The following is a 16,557-nucleotide window of genomic DNA, read 5'->3' on the forward strand; positions in this document are numbered from 1 at the left end:
AAAGAGGAGAAGAGCGACGTGGAGTGAAACAAAGAGTAGATGAAGACAGAAGACAGGGATGGGGGAGGTACAGTGGAGCGACCCTCTTCAGAAAAAGACAGCAGTGCCACGGGCTCCCCCATTCACTGAGCCATTATCCTGACAAGTTTAAAGATGTCATTACTCAAATCCTCTTTTTCTTAGTTGTTATTTCCATAAATTACCGACGGAGAAAAGGCAACGATTTAATCTGGAATTAGACGGGCTGAGTTGAAATGACAGTGCCCTGTAGAGCTTTTTGTGAATAGGCTTATGGGAGATAAGGAATGGTACAATTAGATTTTGGGTAGGGTAAAACACGATGACTGTTGGGTTATTCTGCCTTCGCTCTCTCGCTCTTTCTCCTGTTTCTCATCATTTTCCCTCTCTGGCTCTCTCCTCCTCTCATTCTGTCTCGGTCTTTTAGCCAGTACGCTGTCTCTCTCTGCATGTTTGCCTCTCTATCGGGCTCATATTCTGTCACTCTACTCTTTTGCCACTTTTAGTTTTTTTAAAAGGGGGTCTTGGTATATGTATATATATTTTTTTATATTCCTGGACTCTGATTTTGTTCTGATTGGCTGCCTTTTGTAAACAGAAAGCTTGAACAACAGTGAGGCGGGGCTTGTGTGCCTGACGTGACCATATTAGGAGCATCAGCTCTAAGTGACATCATACAAAGGAAAAAGTAGAAAAAACTGTCTGAAAAGGAGCATTTAGAGTAGAAACATGATCAGGTAGAAATGGAGGTTAAAAGATGGACTCCTCATCACTGCGTTTGTTAGCTTTGTGTTAGCATGCTTGTCTTTGCAGATGCTAGCAAAGAGCTGAAGTTGTGTTAGGAGTATAGCGCGCTTGCTTCTATCCTGGTTACCATCATGCTCTTGTCCTCTTGTGCGATAAAAATTAAATTACGGCCCATATGCCCCCCCCCACACACACACACACACACACACACACACACACTCACAAAATAACCGAAGAACCTTTGTAACACAAGTAGTGACATGATTTCAGTAATAACTCAACCATATATTTTTGATGTAAGGCTATCTCTGTTATGATTTATTGTGAGAATGATGGCACCTCATTTGGCCTTTACGACCACAAATAGGCTCTTTCCACTCTTATTCTTTTAAAATATTACGATGTGTCTTTGGATATGTGAGAATATTTTTTCAATCAACTACAAAACTAATTTAAAGTGCCTTTTTTAAAAAAACTGCCAGGCACTGTGTTAGAAATGATTAAGCCTTTTACGAAAAAAGGCTTCATCCCATGCTTTCCCATCATCCTCACGTCTCTTACTAACGCACTTCAATTCTCCATTACTTCCTCCATATTTTATCTTTGTCTCTTCCCCTCGCTCATCTCCGAGCCAGCAGTGCTGGTTGCGGGGCTGGCGCCTATAAAGCCGCCTCTCCGAGAGCCTCTGTAATGACCTCTGAGACCCAAATGCCCTGCTTCAGCGTCAGCTAATGGAGGGAATGTAATTAACTTCACCACTGGCACCTGAGAGGCTGGAGAGAACGGGCGCATGGGTGCGTGTGTTTGAGCATTCGGAAGTAACAGATTACGCCTAATGGGATTACGGTGACTCAGGAAACACCCAGTTATCAGATTATGGATGAGAAATATGTGAGCGCTCATTTGATTATTTTAAAATAAAAAAGCATTTTTAAAGATGGAGGGAGGAGGGGGTGGAGTATTTTGATTTTATGCATTTCTTCCCTGAAATGAAAAGGGAGAAGTGCCGGTTAATGGTGGATTTTATTAAATCATTCGCAATAAATAATTGTTTTAAACAGCAGCGCCCAACTGTCCACAATCCTGATTCTTTAAATCATAACAATAATCCACTTAGCTCAATAATCTACATTATACAGGCAAAGTAATCCAAAAGTAACAGAAGGTAATCAGATTATGCTGCTGGGTTCAGGCTAATCCAGTGGATTAGGTTACTGATGGACGTTTAAAACTGTCAATCAGTCGGACTGTGTGTTTAGTAGCATTTCCAGTCCGGTGTCTGTTTGCAGAGGCGAGTGGGTACCTGCTCTACTTCACTGTTTGGGCATCTTGAGAGAGAGCGGAGGAGGGTGGATTTTTTTTATAACGGGGGGGGGGGGGGGGGGGGTGTTGCTAAGCAACGGAGGCAGTGTATCGTTGGAGGAGTCGGTAGCTGAGTGGTTATGTACTGCTGCAGGCTCTGGTCTCTTAGTGCCCCCCCTCCTCCTGCACCACCACTACTACTTCCACCACCATCATCGCCCCCTCAGCCCCGCTCCTCACCCCCGCCTCTTGCCCTGTACAGCTCTACGGCTACCGTCGCTAGGCAACTGCCTCCGTGCTCTGCCAGCGTGCTCAGTAATTGGCCGGTGGCATGGCGGCGTACCGTTGCCAGATCCAGCCAGCTGCACTGCCTCCTCATGTTTCACCACATACCCCCTACCCACCCCACGTCTCTCTTACACATACACTCACACACAGATACACCCCACCCCCCTTGATCCCATTGCTAGGCAACGGATTCAGGCATTCCTGCCTCCCAGGAATTTCATTGGCCAGAGTCGGATGGGCCAAACCTGCAGCTCTGGGATGGAAGGGGACAAGACTAATTTCAGGATCGCAGGATCTAGACCAAAAGCACTTTAAACTCTACAGTTTTTTGTTAAAGGGACAGTTCACCGCAAAATCAAGTAGTTTTTTTTACATATATAGATATATATATATAGATAGATAGATATAGATATACATATAATATATGTTTTGCCTCTGTTCTGCAGTCCTATTTATCAATCCAGATTGTTTTAGTCTTGCCCAATTGTGGAGCTATTGTGTGTAACTCCTGATCCTATAAACAAAAGAGGTCCAGGAGTGCCAAAAAGGGTTAGGTAGTAAATGAGAATAAACCAAATTGACTGATAGACTCAGCAGACTGATATAAACTTACATTTGAACCACAAATGAAACTGATGGCCTAGAAAGAGTCATCCTGGTGACTTAAATATCCAAAAGAAATACACTGAATAGAATAAATGGCACAGGTATACCAGATCCACTGAAATTAGAACACAGGGAGTTACACCATTTAAGTTTCCTCTAAGCTGATCTGCAATGGAAGCTCGCTGTTGGCAGGGGGGTAATGAAATTAATAAATTATATAAAAATACAAAAAATTGGGTTTATCTAAATATAAAAATATTGTTAATAAATGTTAATAAGTCATGTATGCAAAGTTTCATTGAGATTGGCCAACCCATTAAGGAGGAGATGGGGGTAAATACAGATACATATGCAATGGATACGCTCCCATCATTACAGTCAGATATTCAAATATCAATATCAAACAGCCAAAATCAGCATATAGACATGGTTTATCACTTTAAAAAAATTGAAAAAGAAAGAAATAAAGTACTGATTATTTTAGATCCTGCCTGAAAGACTATGTGGATATCTCCCACATTTGGCTCACAGATGTGGCCCCTCCTTACTTTACACAAGCTCTCATTGCAGTTTTGACAGAGCAGTTGATCTATTGATTTTGTCCCTTTGGATAATCACATTCAATGAATTAAGCCAGTAGTCGTGGTGTAAGCGCTCGAGCAGAGCTGGTCAGCCTCGAGCACCACTCCAGATGGGATGTGACTGATGCAGGTGACATCTTCGGAGTTGGACGCAGCTGGCGGATTGTGGCCTCCTTGCCATTATGTGTCTGGCCTAATTATCACTACCCCCTCCTTCCCTACCAGCATATCTGCAGCCTCCTTTGCCTTAATCCACTTCTGCAACACTTCTCTCCTACTCTACTTTTCCCTCCCCTGGTCTCATCTCACCTCCTCCTCTCAGTCTCTCATCCACCTTGCCTCTAATCCTCACCCCTCCCTCCCTCCCACCCTCCCTCCCTCTCAACCTCTTCTCTCTCAACCCTCCTCTCCTCTTCTGCATGTTCAGCAAGATTGGAGACCAGTGGGAGCTTCTCCATCTCATCCCATTGCTCTCTTTACAGTCCCTAAAAAAGGAAATGGTGACAGGAGGCACAGGGATCTTTATCAGACTGGAAGCTAACATGCACTCACAATATACAGGACACACTCATTAAAATAAAAGCTCTGCCAATATCAAACAGGAAGATAAAGGGTTAGCGGCAAAGAGCTTTTTGCATGGGCGCAGAACAACAAATGAGCGTGTGATTAGTGTATGAGCGATCAAACAGGTGCTCACATGTGCTTTTTTTTTTACCCCCTAGGTGAGAAGCCATACAAGTGCTCGTGGGAGGGCTGCGAGTGGCGATTTGCCCGGAGCGACGAGCTGACGAGGCACTACCGCAAACACACCGGCGCCAAGCCTTTTAAGTGCAACCACTGTGACAGGTCTGTCAAAACACGCCTCTCCCTCCTTCCCCGTGTCTTATATGTTTTTCTTCGCCTTTTTATCCGAGCGCTATTTGAAGTACTTCCACAAGCACAGCAGGCTGTGTTTTAACATTGTGTTTGGTGTAGTGAAGACAAGATGCTGGTTACACACCCCGAAATGTGTTTTGGTACTGACCCAGTTTAAAAGTGTGTTGGCAGGATTACTAATGTGCGCTCCAAGACCCAACTCGCTCACTGTTTGAGCGAGTTGAGCTCAGTGTTTCAGCTCTAGACCCACATTACGGACGGTGCAGCATATTAATAGTAAATCTACACACATGATGATAGATAGTCTTGATTTGGATTCAGAGCGGGACAGAGATGTAAAATGAGTTTCACTAGCAATGAAACACCTAACAACCTGGAATATTAATTTAATTTGCAGGGTATTGAGTAAATAAATACTGGCTTTATTATCAGAAACACTCGCAATAAAGAAAAGATAGACACAGCCTTTGAGGGTGAAGCTGGTGCTATAGTCCATTCAATCTGTGCTCTTTTTTTGCCCAGCAGGGGGTCACTCATCTGACTGTACAGAAATCTGGCAAATTATCCACATTTCTCATTTCTTACACACTTAGGTTAGGGTCTCGATTGTTAGCTTAGAGTTTTATTTAATACATGATGAAAATGTACTTAAAGGTACATAAGGCTATGCCGGGTAAAACTTGAGTCTTCAAGTGTGGACCTCACTGACCATCGGGTGATGTCATGTCTATCTTTTATATACAGTCATTAATCTCAGCAGTCACTGACTTTAGTTTAAACAGTGTAAATTGGTTGAATTTGTTGATTTTTAGACATTTACAGGAGGGAAATGTATTTTGGGAATTGCTGAAGCCGCCATAACCCTAAATACAGGTGTAAGTGTGTGTGTGGGTTACTGGAAATAAAGCCCCAGGCTGGCCCAGTGATTGGGCAGGCTTTCCGGTGAACTCGATAATCCCTGTCACCTGAAAAGTGCTTGTGCAGAGCAAGCTGAGCATCCGAGAAGTTTACCACACGAAAACAAAAACAACTAATGAATTAAAAATTTGTAGTTAATTAACTTTAACTAATAGTTATTTTAGCAATAAACAGAAAAAAAATATATAAATCAATAGTAAAGTCCTAATTTATTGTTTATTTATGTAATTAGGAATCCAAACAATCACAGGACCTCTAAAGAACAGGCACTTGGAGAAAGGGGAGAGGAAAACCACCATTTTAATAGGAAGAAACCTCCAACAGAACTATGCTCATGGAGCACCCATGCTCTCCAACTGGTTGGGGGTTAGGGGAAAGAGAAGAGAGCAGAGAGAGCCAAAACAAAAGGGAAAAAAATTGATTGAATCTTTAAATAACATTTTTTAAATGTGCACATTTAGTGTTGCAAATGAGTGTGTTTTAAACCAAATCGCAACCTTTTCCTAAAGGTTTGATGCTTAAATACACAAACTACAGTCTCCAGGTGATTTATAACCTAACAACTTCCTGCATATACTGCTTTTAACAAGTATTTTCAATAACAGTTTGATAATAAACAGATAATGCTCCCATATTGTTTATAAACCTATAATAGAAACAGTTGTGAAACATTAGCGTTAAATATTTGCTTTTTTGTTCGTTAACATTTTAACAATAATTGTTTTTTTATGATAGTTGTGATGGACTATTACCATTAAACACTTTGCAGATCATAGATAATGTTTTGTTTGCTGTTTTAAATCAAACATCATATGAATCTCAAAGTCATGCACTTTTACACCCTTGACTGTCACTGGAAAGAGGTGATCTGTTATAATTTGACTGTGACTCTTCCTAATTAGGCACCTTGGCTTCTGTTTAATTATGAAGCAAAGGGAAAGGGCTCCTTAAATCTGGTTCCACTGACCAAAAAAACCCCAAACATTTAAAGGCAATTATTCACTTTTTAAATGATCAGCTTGCTGCCGACACAAAAATCTTTACTCCTATTTTAATTACACCCTGCTGTCTGTCTTTGATCTGGCCCTCACTGACACCTCTGGGATCTCTGAGCAATATTGTCTACAGGAGCTACCACAATGCAGCAAGGCATCCCATGATTAAAAGGGTCCTTTTAAAGGGTTTCATCACACACGAAAAAGGAAATTTAAAAGGTTCTTTTTGTTATTGCGCTACAGAAGAAAAACTTTTAATATATATATAGTAGTACCTGCAAGATAAATACCACCTTAAAATGTGCTTCCTCTACTATACAGAGGCTTTTTGGTGACTTTTGTAGCTTTCTTTTGTATATATGTCCTTGGGTATGTGAGTGAGAACATGCAGTTATATTTTATGGTAGTAAACCATTTTATGGAGATCCTAGCAGAAACACCAAAATAGCTCTATAATGGCAACCAAACAGCAGTATTATCCTGTAAAGCTCATATTTCACAGTACAGCGCTGGATTGTTTTTACATTAAAAAGGAACTGCTGTCGTAGTTACAACAGGCACACTGTAAAATAACATTTTAATCCTGCTTAAGCTTCTCTCCAGTGCCTTATTGTAATTTAACAGGAAAGTTTCTTTTATTTGCCATTAACATACGGATATGTTTTCTATAAAATACTTTTATTTACTTTTACTTACGTGCTTACTTAAATTTATCTTCATATTTACTTGTTTTGAACTTACATTTACTTGCATGTTTTACTTACATTTGTTGCCATTCCTTCATTTGTTTCACTTACATTTGTCTTCACCCAAATTATTCTTGTAATTGTATCTTTTACATTGTGCTGACAGCCTTGTTTTAATCAATCATTTTCTTCTTTTTCTGGAAATTACATGCAACGGCATTTAATTATTCATGGAGCTAGAAATTATAGAATAAAGATGTCATCTATTGTCAAAAACCGCTGTGAGCAAAACACAGTGTGTGTCTTTTAAAGGACAGTGCAGTCTTTTTTGACAGTTTCAAAACTGATCACAGTGCAGGGTGTTATTGAATATATGACTTCTTGAATCATGTATAGGTTCATTATGAAAGGACAAAGAGAAATTCCCTCCTCACCTAAGGTACTTTGCCTTGATGCCTATTGAAAAGTGTGTATGCATATGTGTGTGTGTGTGTCAAGGGGCAGAGGGCCATGCAGTGTCAACTTAATCAGGTCTCAGCTGGAGAGACTGTAAATACAGTATCCCTCCCCCTTGATTTCCCACCTCCCCCCGCTACCAGACCCCCCTACAGGCACATCCCTAATTTGGGCCCACCTCTGTCATGTGTCACAGGATGTCCAACCCCTCCAGCCTAACACACACACACAAGTGCACACACACCCTGCTGAGATGAAGGAAGAGGGGAAACAGGGGAGACAGAATAAAAGTCAGGGTGGAAGATTGAGGATGGGGGAAGTTGGGGGACGAGGGAAGGAGGAGGCAGACCTACGGTGTGCCAGCTGGTGTCGTGCCCCCGAGTCGTGACTCATACTTTACCATCTGTCTCAGCAAACGCACTCACAGTGACACACACACACACATACACACACACAGAACACCCATGAATGTCTTCTGAGCCGTTCATTTATCCCACATGTGTTTGTACGGGTGCACACACTTGTGCGCACAAAGACAGTAACACACACACAGGTATGACAGTAAGACGGATGACTGGTGGCTCATCACATGTGACTCCCTCTCTTGGCCAAACACTGATTCATCAAGACGTGTTAGACAGTTCCCTCTGTCTCAGTGGAAAGAGCCAATCTGAAACCTGTGTCAAAAAAAAAACAAGGTAGGAAAGAAACATCTTCTAGAAATTCATGACATGAAGGCATGAAGTGAAAAATGTTAGATTCTGTGTTCAAAGAAGACTATGGTATGTTACGATTGAGCTATAAAAGTTCTTAAATTAACAGTCAAGGTTAAGTTACCTCACATCCATGGCTAAATATCATATACCTCAAAAGGCTTCTGACTAATATTTAGAGGCGACGTCTCTAATGGCAAATAGGAATCACACTACATAATCTTTGGGAAAACTGCCCTGCTTCTTACTGGATTTATTACCTCAGTAAACACTTCTTTCATGTGTTTGTAGTCTCTAGTATCAAGTCTTATTCTGGACAGCATTGTTCTCATTTTTAACTCATTTGGTCATAGAGCCGATGGGCTTGTGCAATGATGAGGCATCCATCATTTATCTGTACCTGTGTTCAAAACAATTGCTAATTCTCCTAGAGAGGTGTCAGATTTTAGATGATCATTGTGTGCATGTTTTTCTTTACCAAGGCAGAGGTGGACAATTAATTTCCCCAGTGGGCCACATTAGAAACTGGGACTGTTGTGGAGGGCCACACCAATAACCTGAACTCAGTCTTACTCAGTATTAATTTTATCCCTTTATAAGCTTGTGGGCACGACCCTCCACAACAGTCCCTGGTTCTCACGTAGCCTCTCTGGAAAATTAATTGCCCACCCTGATTGAAGGGGCCTCACCCAAATTCTGCTCAAGGTCAAGGTCATATTGGTTGTTTTATGAGCACTTTCATTTTTAGAATGATCACTACTAGGGTATTCGTCAGATTTTTGTGAACTTGTCTGGACTGCTCATCTAAGACGAGTGTAAGCATTAGAAACTGGGACTGTTGTGGAGGCCCGCACCAATGAGCTGAACAAAATTCTGCTCCACATTAAATTTATCTCTCTAAAAACCTTTGGTGTGGTCCGGCCCTCCACAACAGTCCTAGTTTCTCATGTGGCCCTTTGGGAAAGTTAACTGGCCACCCCTGACCTAAGGATTCTTAATCCAAATCATGCTCATCATTGAGGTCATATTGGCCATTATACGGGAACTGTTTATCAGTTGATTTTAATTCTCATTAGTTTGTGTAAGCCAACCAATAGCAACAAAACAAGAAGAGCTCCTGCCACGTGGATATTCTGATTTTAATTATGGTTCCAGGCTATTCTTTAAGATGTAGCTACCTTCTGATTGACAACTTGTTAATGAATGGTCATGTAGTGGTTTTTCAGTCAGATCCAGCCCATGCTTGTGATGTTTCTTCAACTGGTTGCACCCTGTCTGATATGTAGATGGTGTCAAAATGCTGTATAAATAAGAGTGTATTAGCTATGAAACACTTTCAATATTTTCCTTGAACCTTTAGTGTCATACTCATCTGTAACTGCTGGGAGTGATGCACTTTAACACTAGCGTGCTGTGGTTATTTATTCTGTCATAACAAAGGGACATAAAACAGCAGCTATTTTCTTAAACTTAGCCTTTTTTCTGTTTAGAGACACTTCCTAAAGCATTAGAAGCTTTGGAAAATACTGCAAATTGGAAGCTGTTTGTTTCTTTTTTCTGCACAGCATTAGTAAATTTATCCACTTTACTCAACTCTAAACCAGCCTCCGCCTCCATCTAAAATATTTCTCACACACTAATCAGCAAAACATCCAACTTCCAATTATCTAAAAGAAAGCAACACTTTCTTTTTGGAAAGCACTGCTTCTCTGGGGAACGGAGCTGTAGTGTTGGTTCAGCAAGCATGCCATAGAAACGCTGTTGATCTGGAGATGAAAAAGTAGGTCTCATAATGGCTGCATCTGTATGTAAGCAAGTGTGGCATAAACAAAACACCAGCTGAAAGCATATATTATGTCAGTTTGTGGCAATCAGGTTGAAATAATCATTAGTAAAAATTATTTTTAAAACCCTCTCGGAAAATAAAAAAATAGGCCGATGTACTTCCAGAGCAATTCCATTTTTCACTGTGCAGCTACGCCCCAGCAATTCTGCAAGCCTGATTTCAGATGAGAGGCTTTGATTCATCTAATTTAGCTATCGTTTTACAGCACATGTTTTGCATGCTGCTCCTCCTCCCCACCACTACCACCACCACACTGTTTCAACAGATCCATCTGCGGGCTCTCTAGTTATTCATGCCGCAGCTGAAGTCATTAGGAGTGCTGCTGAAAATGCTGATTATGAATTAGTTACACATATACTAATTGCGTGTGCATTAGTGGCTCAGCACTCACTAGCTAACAGCAACATTTAGCTCAATCGACAAAACAAACTTCTTCCCCTTGCATTGGTAACGAGCTAACAAGCTGTTCTCTGTTTCTCTCTCTTTGGTTGCAGGTGTTTCTCGCGGTCGGATCACTTGGCGCTACACATGAAGAGGCACATCTGAGAGATTCGGGAGAGGTCAGCGGGAGAGTGGATGGAAGAGAGAGGAAAAGGATGGAGGCAGAGTGGAAGAAAGAGAGGGAACGTCTGCAGAAAAATAACACCTTGGATTTCAGAGAGAGAGAGCAGGACGGATTGAAAAAAAAAAAGAAAAAAAGAAAACACAAGATCTGGTCTTTCTCGACTGGAGAAATTGAAACCACACAGGGACTACAGACAGAAATACAGGCAGACAGACAAACTGATCCTAAGTGGCTCTGTCAATCTGTGCACGACCAGTTGGTCCATGATTCCACGGTGACACATCTTCACCTCACAACCATCCCCCCAACTCCCCTGTGTCGTTGTGTGGACTATACAGACGCTCCATCCCACCCTTCATATGTGTCTTAGAGGGGATGTGACATGACGAGCGGCGGGCCACGTGCCTGTAGTTGGCAGCTTTTTATTTCTCACCCTTTGCAGTCTTTGCCTTGCTGTGGTCCCTCTGTGAAATGCTTCCAGCCCTGTTCATGCAGCAGTGCTCCACATGCCAGCTAGGACATCAATGCCAAACTGGACCAGTTGTACTGTAACTCTGGTGTACTGCGAGGAGTACTACTGTTACAACACATATTATTGAAAAGAAGAGTTCATTCATTGTCAATAGCAGTTCAGCCAAGCAAGCGCAAAGGCTGACTTTCACTCCCTCAATACTCGCCACACCCTTTAGAATTCACCATTTCTTATATATCCAACAGATATTTGACAGTTTTCATCAAGCGTCTGTCTTATCTGCCAACTGAATCCATTCATAAATCCCTATGACTTCATGGCATATGAGCACTTGCTTGAATGGAGCGTTCCATTAGATTTCGAAGACTTGAAAATGGGAGTGTGTCCCACTGATGTGCTGTGAAGACTGACTGAGGTCATGTAGGCGGTTAGCTTGCTCTATGAACTTCCTTTTACCGGTTACGACTAGACAAGGCTAACTTACCTACACTGGGAAAGACTCCTAGAACATCAGCTGGAACTGAGTGGTTCAAGAGATGCGAGATGGCTCTTAGGAGTGTTTTTCCTCTCTGGGATCTTAGCTCTAATGAGTTGTTGTCAAAAAACTGTTGCACAATTGACTCTGTTGGCAAACTTTTGTAAAAATGTATCCACTGTCTTGAACCGGGAATTAATTAGGGACTCAACAAACGCTGGCTTTCACGTGCCAAATGAGCGTGGACAGCCAAATGCACAAGTTGAAGCAGCTAGCTAGCTGTGATAGCACACCGAACACAAACGAAAATCACTATGTACGTAAAGGCTATTTTATTTCTAGGAAATAGTTCTCCTGTTTTTTTTTGAAGAAAAAAAAAACAGTTAAAAAAGACAGCGTTGGAGAATTCACTGGCAGCCAAAAAACAATTAAACAAAAAAAAAACAACCTCTGCAGTAGATGCCCAAAATGATCTCTTTGCACTTGAGAGTGATTGGCAACTAACTAGCCACTAGGTTCTGTCCTTTTCATACCATCCTTGCATACTACTTTTTCCAATTTAGCAGCTCTTAGCCTTTTCAGAAACAAATAATTTTTAAAAAAGCACCATTTAACAGCTCTTTAAACATGGCCCTATGCAGAACAAAGGACATTCCCGATCAACATGTAGGACTGAATGCAGATTTCTACTCTGCCAGAAATAGAAGAACTTTTTGGAAGAAACAAATTTAACAAACTGGGTGGCTCTTCTCAGAGCAAATCAGCGTGAATGTATTATTGCAGGTCTAAACATGTTGCTGGGCCCAGAGGTGTGGTTGGTAAGATCATACAAGGCACCATTTGTATTTATACTTTTTTACTGTTAAAATGAACAATGGGATTTGGAAAACTAGCTAGTCACACCTGGTAACTTTTACTGGACCACTAAGAGGTCATGAGTATGGATTTCCAGTGGGTCTGGAGTGTGTTAGGGGAGGATCGGATCTGCTCAGTCAGCAATGATAACTGCCCCATCAGCTCCACTGCAGTGGAGTGAAACCCACACGCACAAAGAGACACATACATTCACTCTGAGAAAACTGGAATTATCATCTGTCCTGTGTGACCTGACTTTACTTAGATACAACCAAGACTGATAAAAAGGTCATAAATGTCTTCGCGTCGCAGATGAAGGTAAACACAGAAGAGAGCTTGAACAAAAGTAGACTGTGAAGATACTGACGAAACTTTACTGAGGACAGTTGCGTCAAAGCGTAAATTCTTTATTTTAAGACTTTAATTTGTGTGCTTCGCTTTGAAGCAAAAGTTAACCTGCATCTGTTTGCATTTTGGAACAAAAGACACAACATTTACTTTACTCTGTTACACCGGAGGCACATAACAGTTTGCGCATTAGTGCAGTCTAGCTCAATATTTTCTAGACACGATATAGTAGTGGCTCTGAAGGTAGATACAGCGTCAATAACTCCTTCACGTAGTGAACTTATTCTAAATGTGGAAGCAAGTCTGACGTTTGTTTGTTCTTGAGCAAATACCTGTCAGATAACTTGTTTTTTCTCTCTCCTGTCTTTGCAAGGTCCATTTGCAAAGACAAAAGAGACTGACCACTTAGTTTAAAGGAGGCCAAATTTTTTCGCAGGCCTTCCAGATTGAAACTACTGTTAGTATTTAGCTGTGTCTCAACTTGCATACTTCCATACTTGCTGTTGCAGGTGTGTTCCTTGAGGAAAATCCATTAGCTAAGCGAGGCATGGTAAAATGCTGCTATCCACTTGTTAAGTCCGACATTATTAGCCATTTCCAGGTCTAAATGCTGCTTCCGTTTGCAAAACATCAAGGCACCTTTAAAACAGTTGAAATTCTTTCAGCTCAAATAAAAACAATTACTATGGCTTTCTTTCAAGTGTAACAATAAAGATTCATGTCCAGCCATCCATGAAACGGAGTTAGTAACTTTGGCAGGGTTAGATGTTAGCAGGAAGTTAGCGGACTACATATAACATGCTCTAACTGAAGTATTCTAAAAATAAATAAATAAATAAAAAGACAATAATGCTATACCTTTGGACAACAACAAAGATGGAACACTAAATAGTAGCAATGTTTGGAGAGTTAGAGACATTTGACTAATGGGATAAATGGATATTTGCACACAATAAGTGCTACCTGGTGGCTAGCTGCAGAGCTAAAGCTAATGTAAACACAATAGCACAGGGAAGATGATGGATTTAAACTGTTCTCCGTGTCGAGGAAGAAGGCGAGAAGCTGTCCACAGCTCAAGGTTAGTTATGTTTTTGCTGTGCGGTTTAGCTAAAAAAAAAAAAAAAAGAAAAATCTTGGTCCTAAGCTTAATATAGTCACTGAAATCTGAGCTAGCCTAAGAGTGATTCTTTGGGTTATAGTGCACATAATGAGCTTTTAAAAACTGAGCTTAAAGACGTGATGCACATGAATATTTCTAATAAAAAAAAATTTAAAAACAGCTTTTTTTCTATTAACTAAAACACAGCACAAGCCTCAGACAATGCAGTAAATGCTTGGACCTGGAGACAGGGTTGATACGTCGTCACTTAACTAGCAGATTGTCAATTTATCTTCCTGCATGGAAAATTACTAACATAAGTATCGGAATTGAGACACAGATTAGAAAATCATGAATACTGGAAGCATTTTATATTTGGAAATGATGATTTGGAAGTCTTTAATTTCGTACCAGGCTAGCAGACCCAATTTTTTCCTGCTTAGCTTCTCTCCTCATGTGAAGATGAAATGAAGAATTCAAGTTTAACCCGTGGGTTAAAATTGTATCATCGATGGCAGCTCTACGTGTGTGTATTTGAGTATTTCAACAGGGTGCGCTCCTGTTGAAGTGAACTGTTGCAAATGAGTGGGAAAAGGGGGATTTATTAATTTATTCTTAGATTTTTATTTTGTTTGGGGTTTTTTTGTGTGTGTTCACGCTCCTTACTATTTAAGGATAGCGGAATATTTTGGACTGAAATTTTAAGAGTTTAATGATATGGATCCCAATGACAGGACAGTTTAAAATTTTGCCTGACTCTTGTTGTGAGCTGACAGAAACAATTTTTCTCTTCATGTATCTGCCGGGAGCTCGAGAACTGGGATTTCAAAAGTGAATGTGTTTTCTTGGAAAGGTCGTTTCATGTCGTCTCTGAGGATGCGGTTCAGTTCTGTGTCATCTTAATGAATGATTGTTAATTCTGCCGTGCCTGTGTTTTTCTTCGTCCGTTTGTATTTGCACTCTGAATTTTTTGGAAAGCTCACTTGCATATCTGCTGTTTTCTGTCCGCTTGTGCACCATACTTCACACAACGACCCCTCGGCGATGAAACACTGGTCACGAAAGTCTGTATAGTAGCCGGTTTTTTTTTAGCACAAAAGGTACATGCATACACGCTTCACGGATTCACATACATTGCAGATGTGCAGACAAACCTACACAAGCCGCATGCCTGCAGACACGCTCGGGCGCATCCACAAATGCGCAAATATGTACAAGCACATCTCGAATCCACGCACTCACAAAAACACACACCGACACAAACACCTATCCTGCGCTCTCCTTGTGGGTTTTTCCTACACCTTGTGAGAGTCGGAGATCCAGACTGCAGCTCTTGCTCTCAGCAGAGGGGGGTGCACACGCATTACTATGTGCGACACCACTTCTGTTTCCACCAGGTCTGAATTTTAAATCAAACACACCCCCGTTTTTCTACCAGCATTCTCTCATCACTTCCCCCTCTTCCTCCTACCCCTCCTCCTCTTTCCCTCCCTACCCCCTTCCTTCCATTTTCTCAGATATGATCCCTTTCAACTCCTCTCCTCTGTCCAACCCCCCCCCCCCCCCCACCTGCCTCCCAACCACCACCCTTCCACCTCCACCTCCCTTCTATTTTTTCTCCTCTGTTCTCTTTCTCCTTTTCTTTCTCTGTAAAAAGTGTTTCAAATTTATCATTTGTATATTATGATGTATGGGTACGATAATGTTCTTTATTATGGAAAAATGAGAAAGATTTATTTTTGTTACCGGTTTGTTTCATAATTCCTTTTTTAAATTGGTATTGTAATATCTCTATGCAAGGAACTGTTCGGTGAATCGTTTTTATTTAAGAATGTAATTATGTGTAATAAATGGTAGAAGCAGTTTGGCATGGAGTATTCATGGTTCTTGGCTGGTCTGTTAATGGCAGTTTCATCCTGTAACAATATGCACCTAATCATCCATCTTCACATAGAATATTTTATGATTTCTTATCAAGTCTCAATCACAGAGCCATTCAGATTGTTAACAATACGCTCCTAGAGGACGTTCCACAAACCCTTTTGCTTTTTCTTCTGCCCAACCAGAGCACTCGCAGGGACCGAGTGATTTGGGTTTGCTGCAGTTAAACCAGCTCAGTAAAAGTGGGCAGGTAATTTCATTTACATCCTCCTATTTCTGCTATTTGCAGCAAACCACCCTTGGAAGAGTAAAAGGGGCTCTGATTTATCGTTTCTTTTGATCAAACACGGGAAATGGGCCAGAATACCTTTACTTTGCCTCAGTGCGCACTCTCGTTGTCTCCCTCCGAGGAAGCTACAGCATGTTAATTATATCTGGTACCAACCAAGGTGATGACTTATCCGCTATTCCTGCCTTTTGACCATGACTAGCTGATAAAAGGCTAATCGAATAACTAATGGCTAATTAGGGAGTAATTACTCCCTGGTAAATGGCCCTATGCAGCGTATTAATTCTCCTTGGGTCTGGCAGTGAGAAACTCCCATAAGGTTTTTTGTTTCATTTAATGCTCCCTAATTGAAATGGGCACCCTCATCAAGAAGCTTACATGTATCTGTCGAACTTAATGTTCTTTTATCTTTAATTACAGACAGGCTGCATATTATCTACCTAAATATACCTACTATGTCAATCGCAGAGACACATTATGAAATTAGAAACGATAGAGTCATTTTTCAATAAAGGTCGCACGTCCCCTGAATGGCTTTCAA

General features: G+C 41.1%; 1 protein-coding gene across 1 annotated transcript in view; it reads left to right on the forward strand.

Annotated features, from left to right (window-relative positions):
• klf7a (Kruppel-like factor 7a) overlaps nucleotides 1–14,052 on the forward strand; it is a 50,410-nt gene extending 36,358 nt beyond the window's left edge. Inside the window, exons 3-4 of the mRNA XM_006800256.3 lie at nucleotides 4,265–4,388; nucleotides 10,527–14,052. Coding sequence (XP_006800319.1) covers nucleotides 4,265–4,388; nucleotides 10,527–10,578 — 176 coding nt within the window. The 3' untranslated portion in view covers nucleotides 10,579–14,052. The remainder of the gene's footprint in view (nucleotides 1–4,264; nucleotides 4,389–10,526) is intronic.
• Nucleotides 14,053–16,557: the final 2,505 nt, after the last annotated feature.

This window comes from Neolamprologus brichardi, chromosome 23 (genome assembly GCF_056152115.1).
Source record: "Neolamprologus brichardi isolate AB-2024 chromosome 23, ASM5615211v1, whole genome shotgun sequence".
Lineage (NCBI taxonomy): Eukaryota > Metazoa > Chordata > Actinopteri > Cichliformes > Cichlidae > Neolamprologus > Neolamprologus brichardi.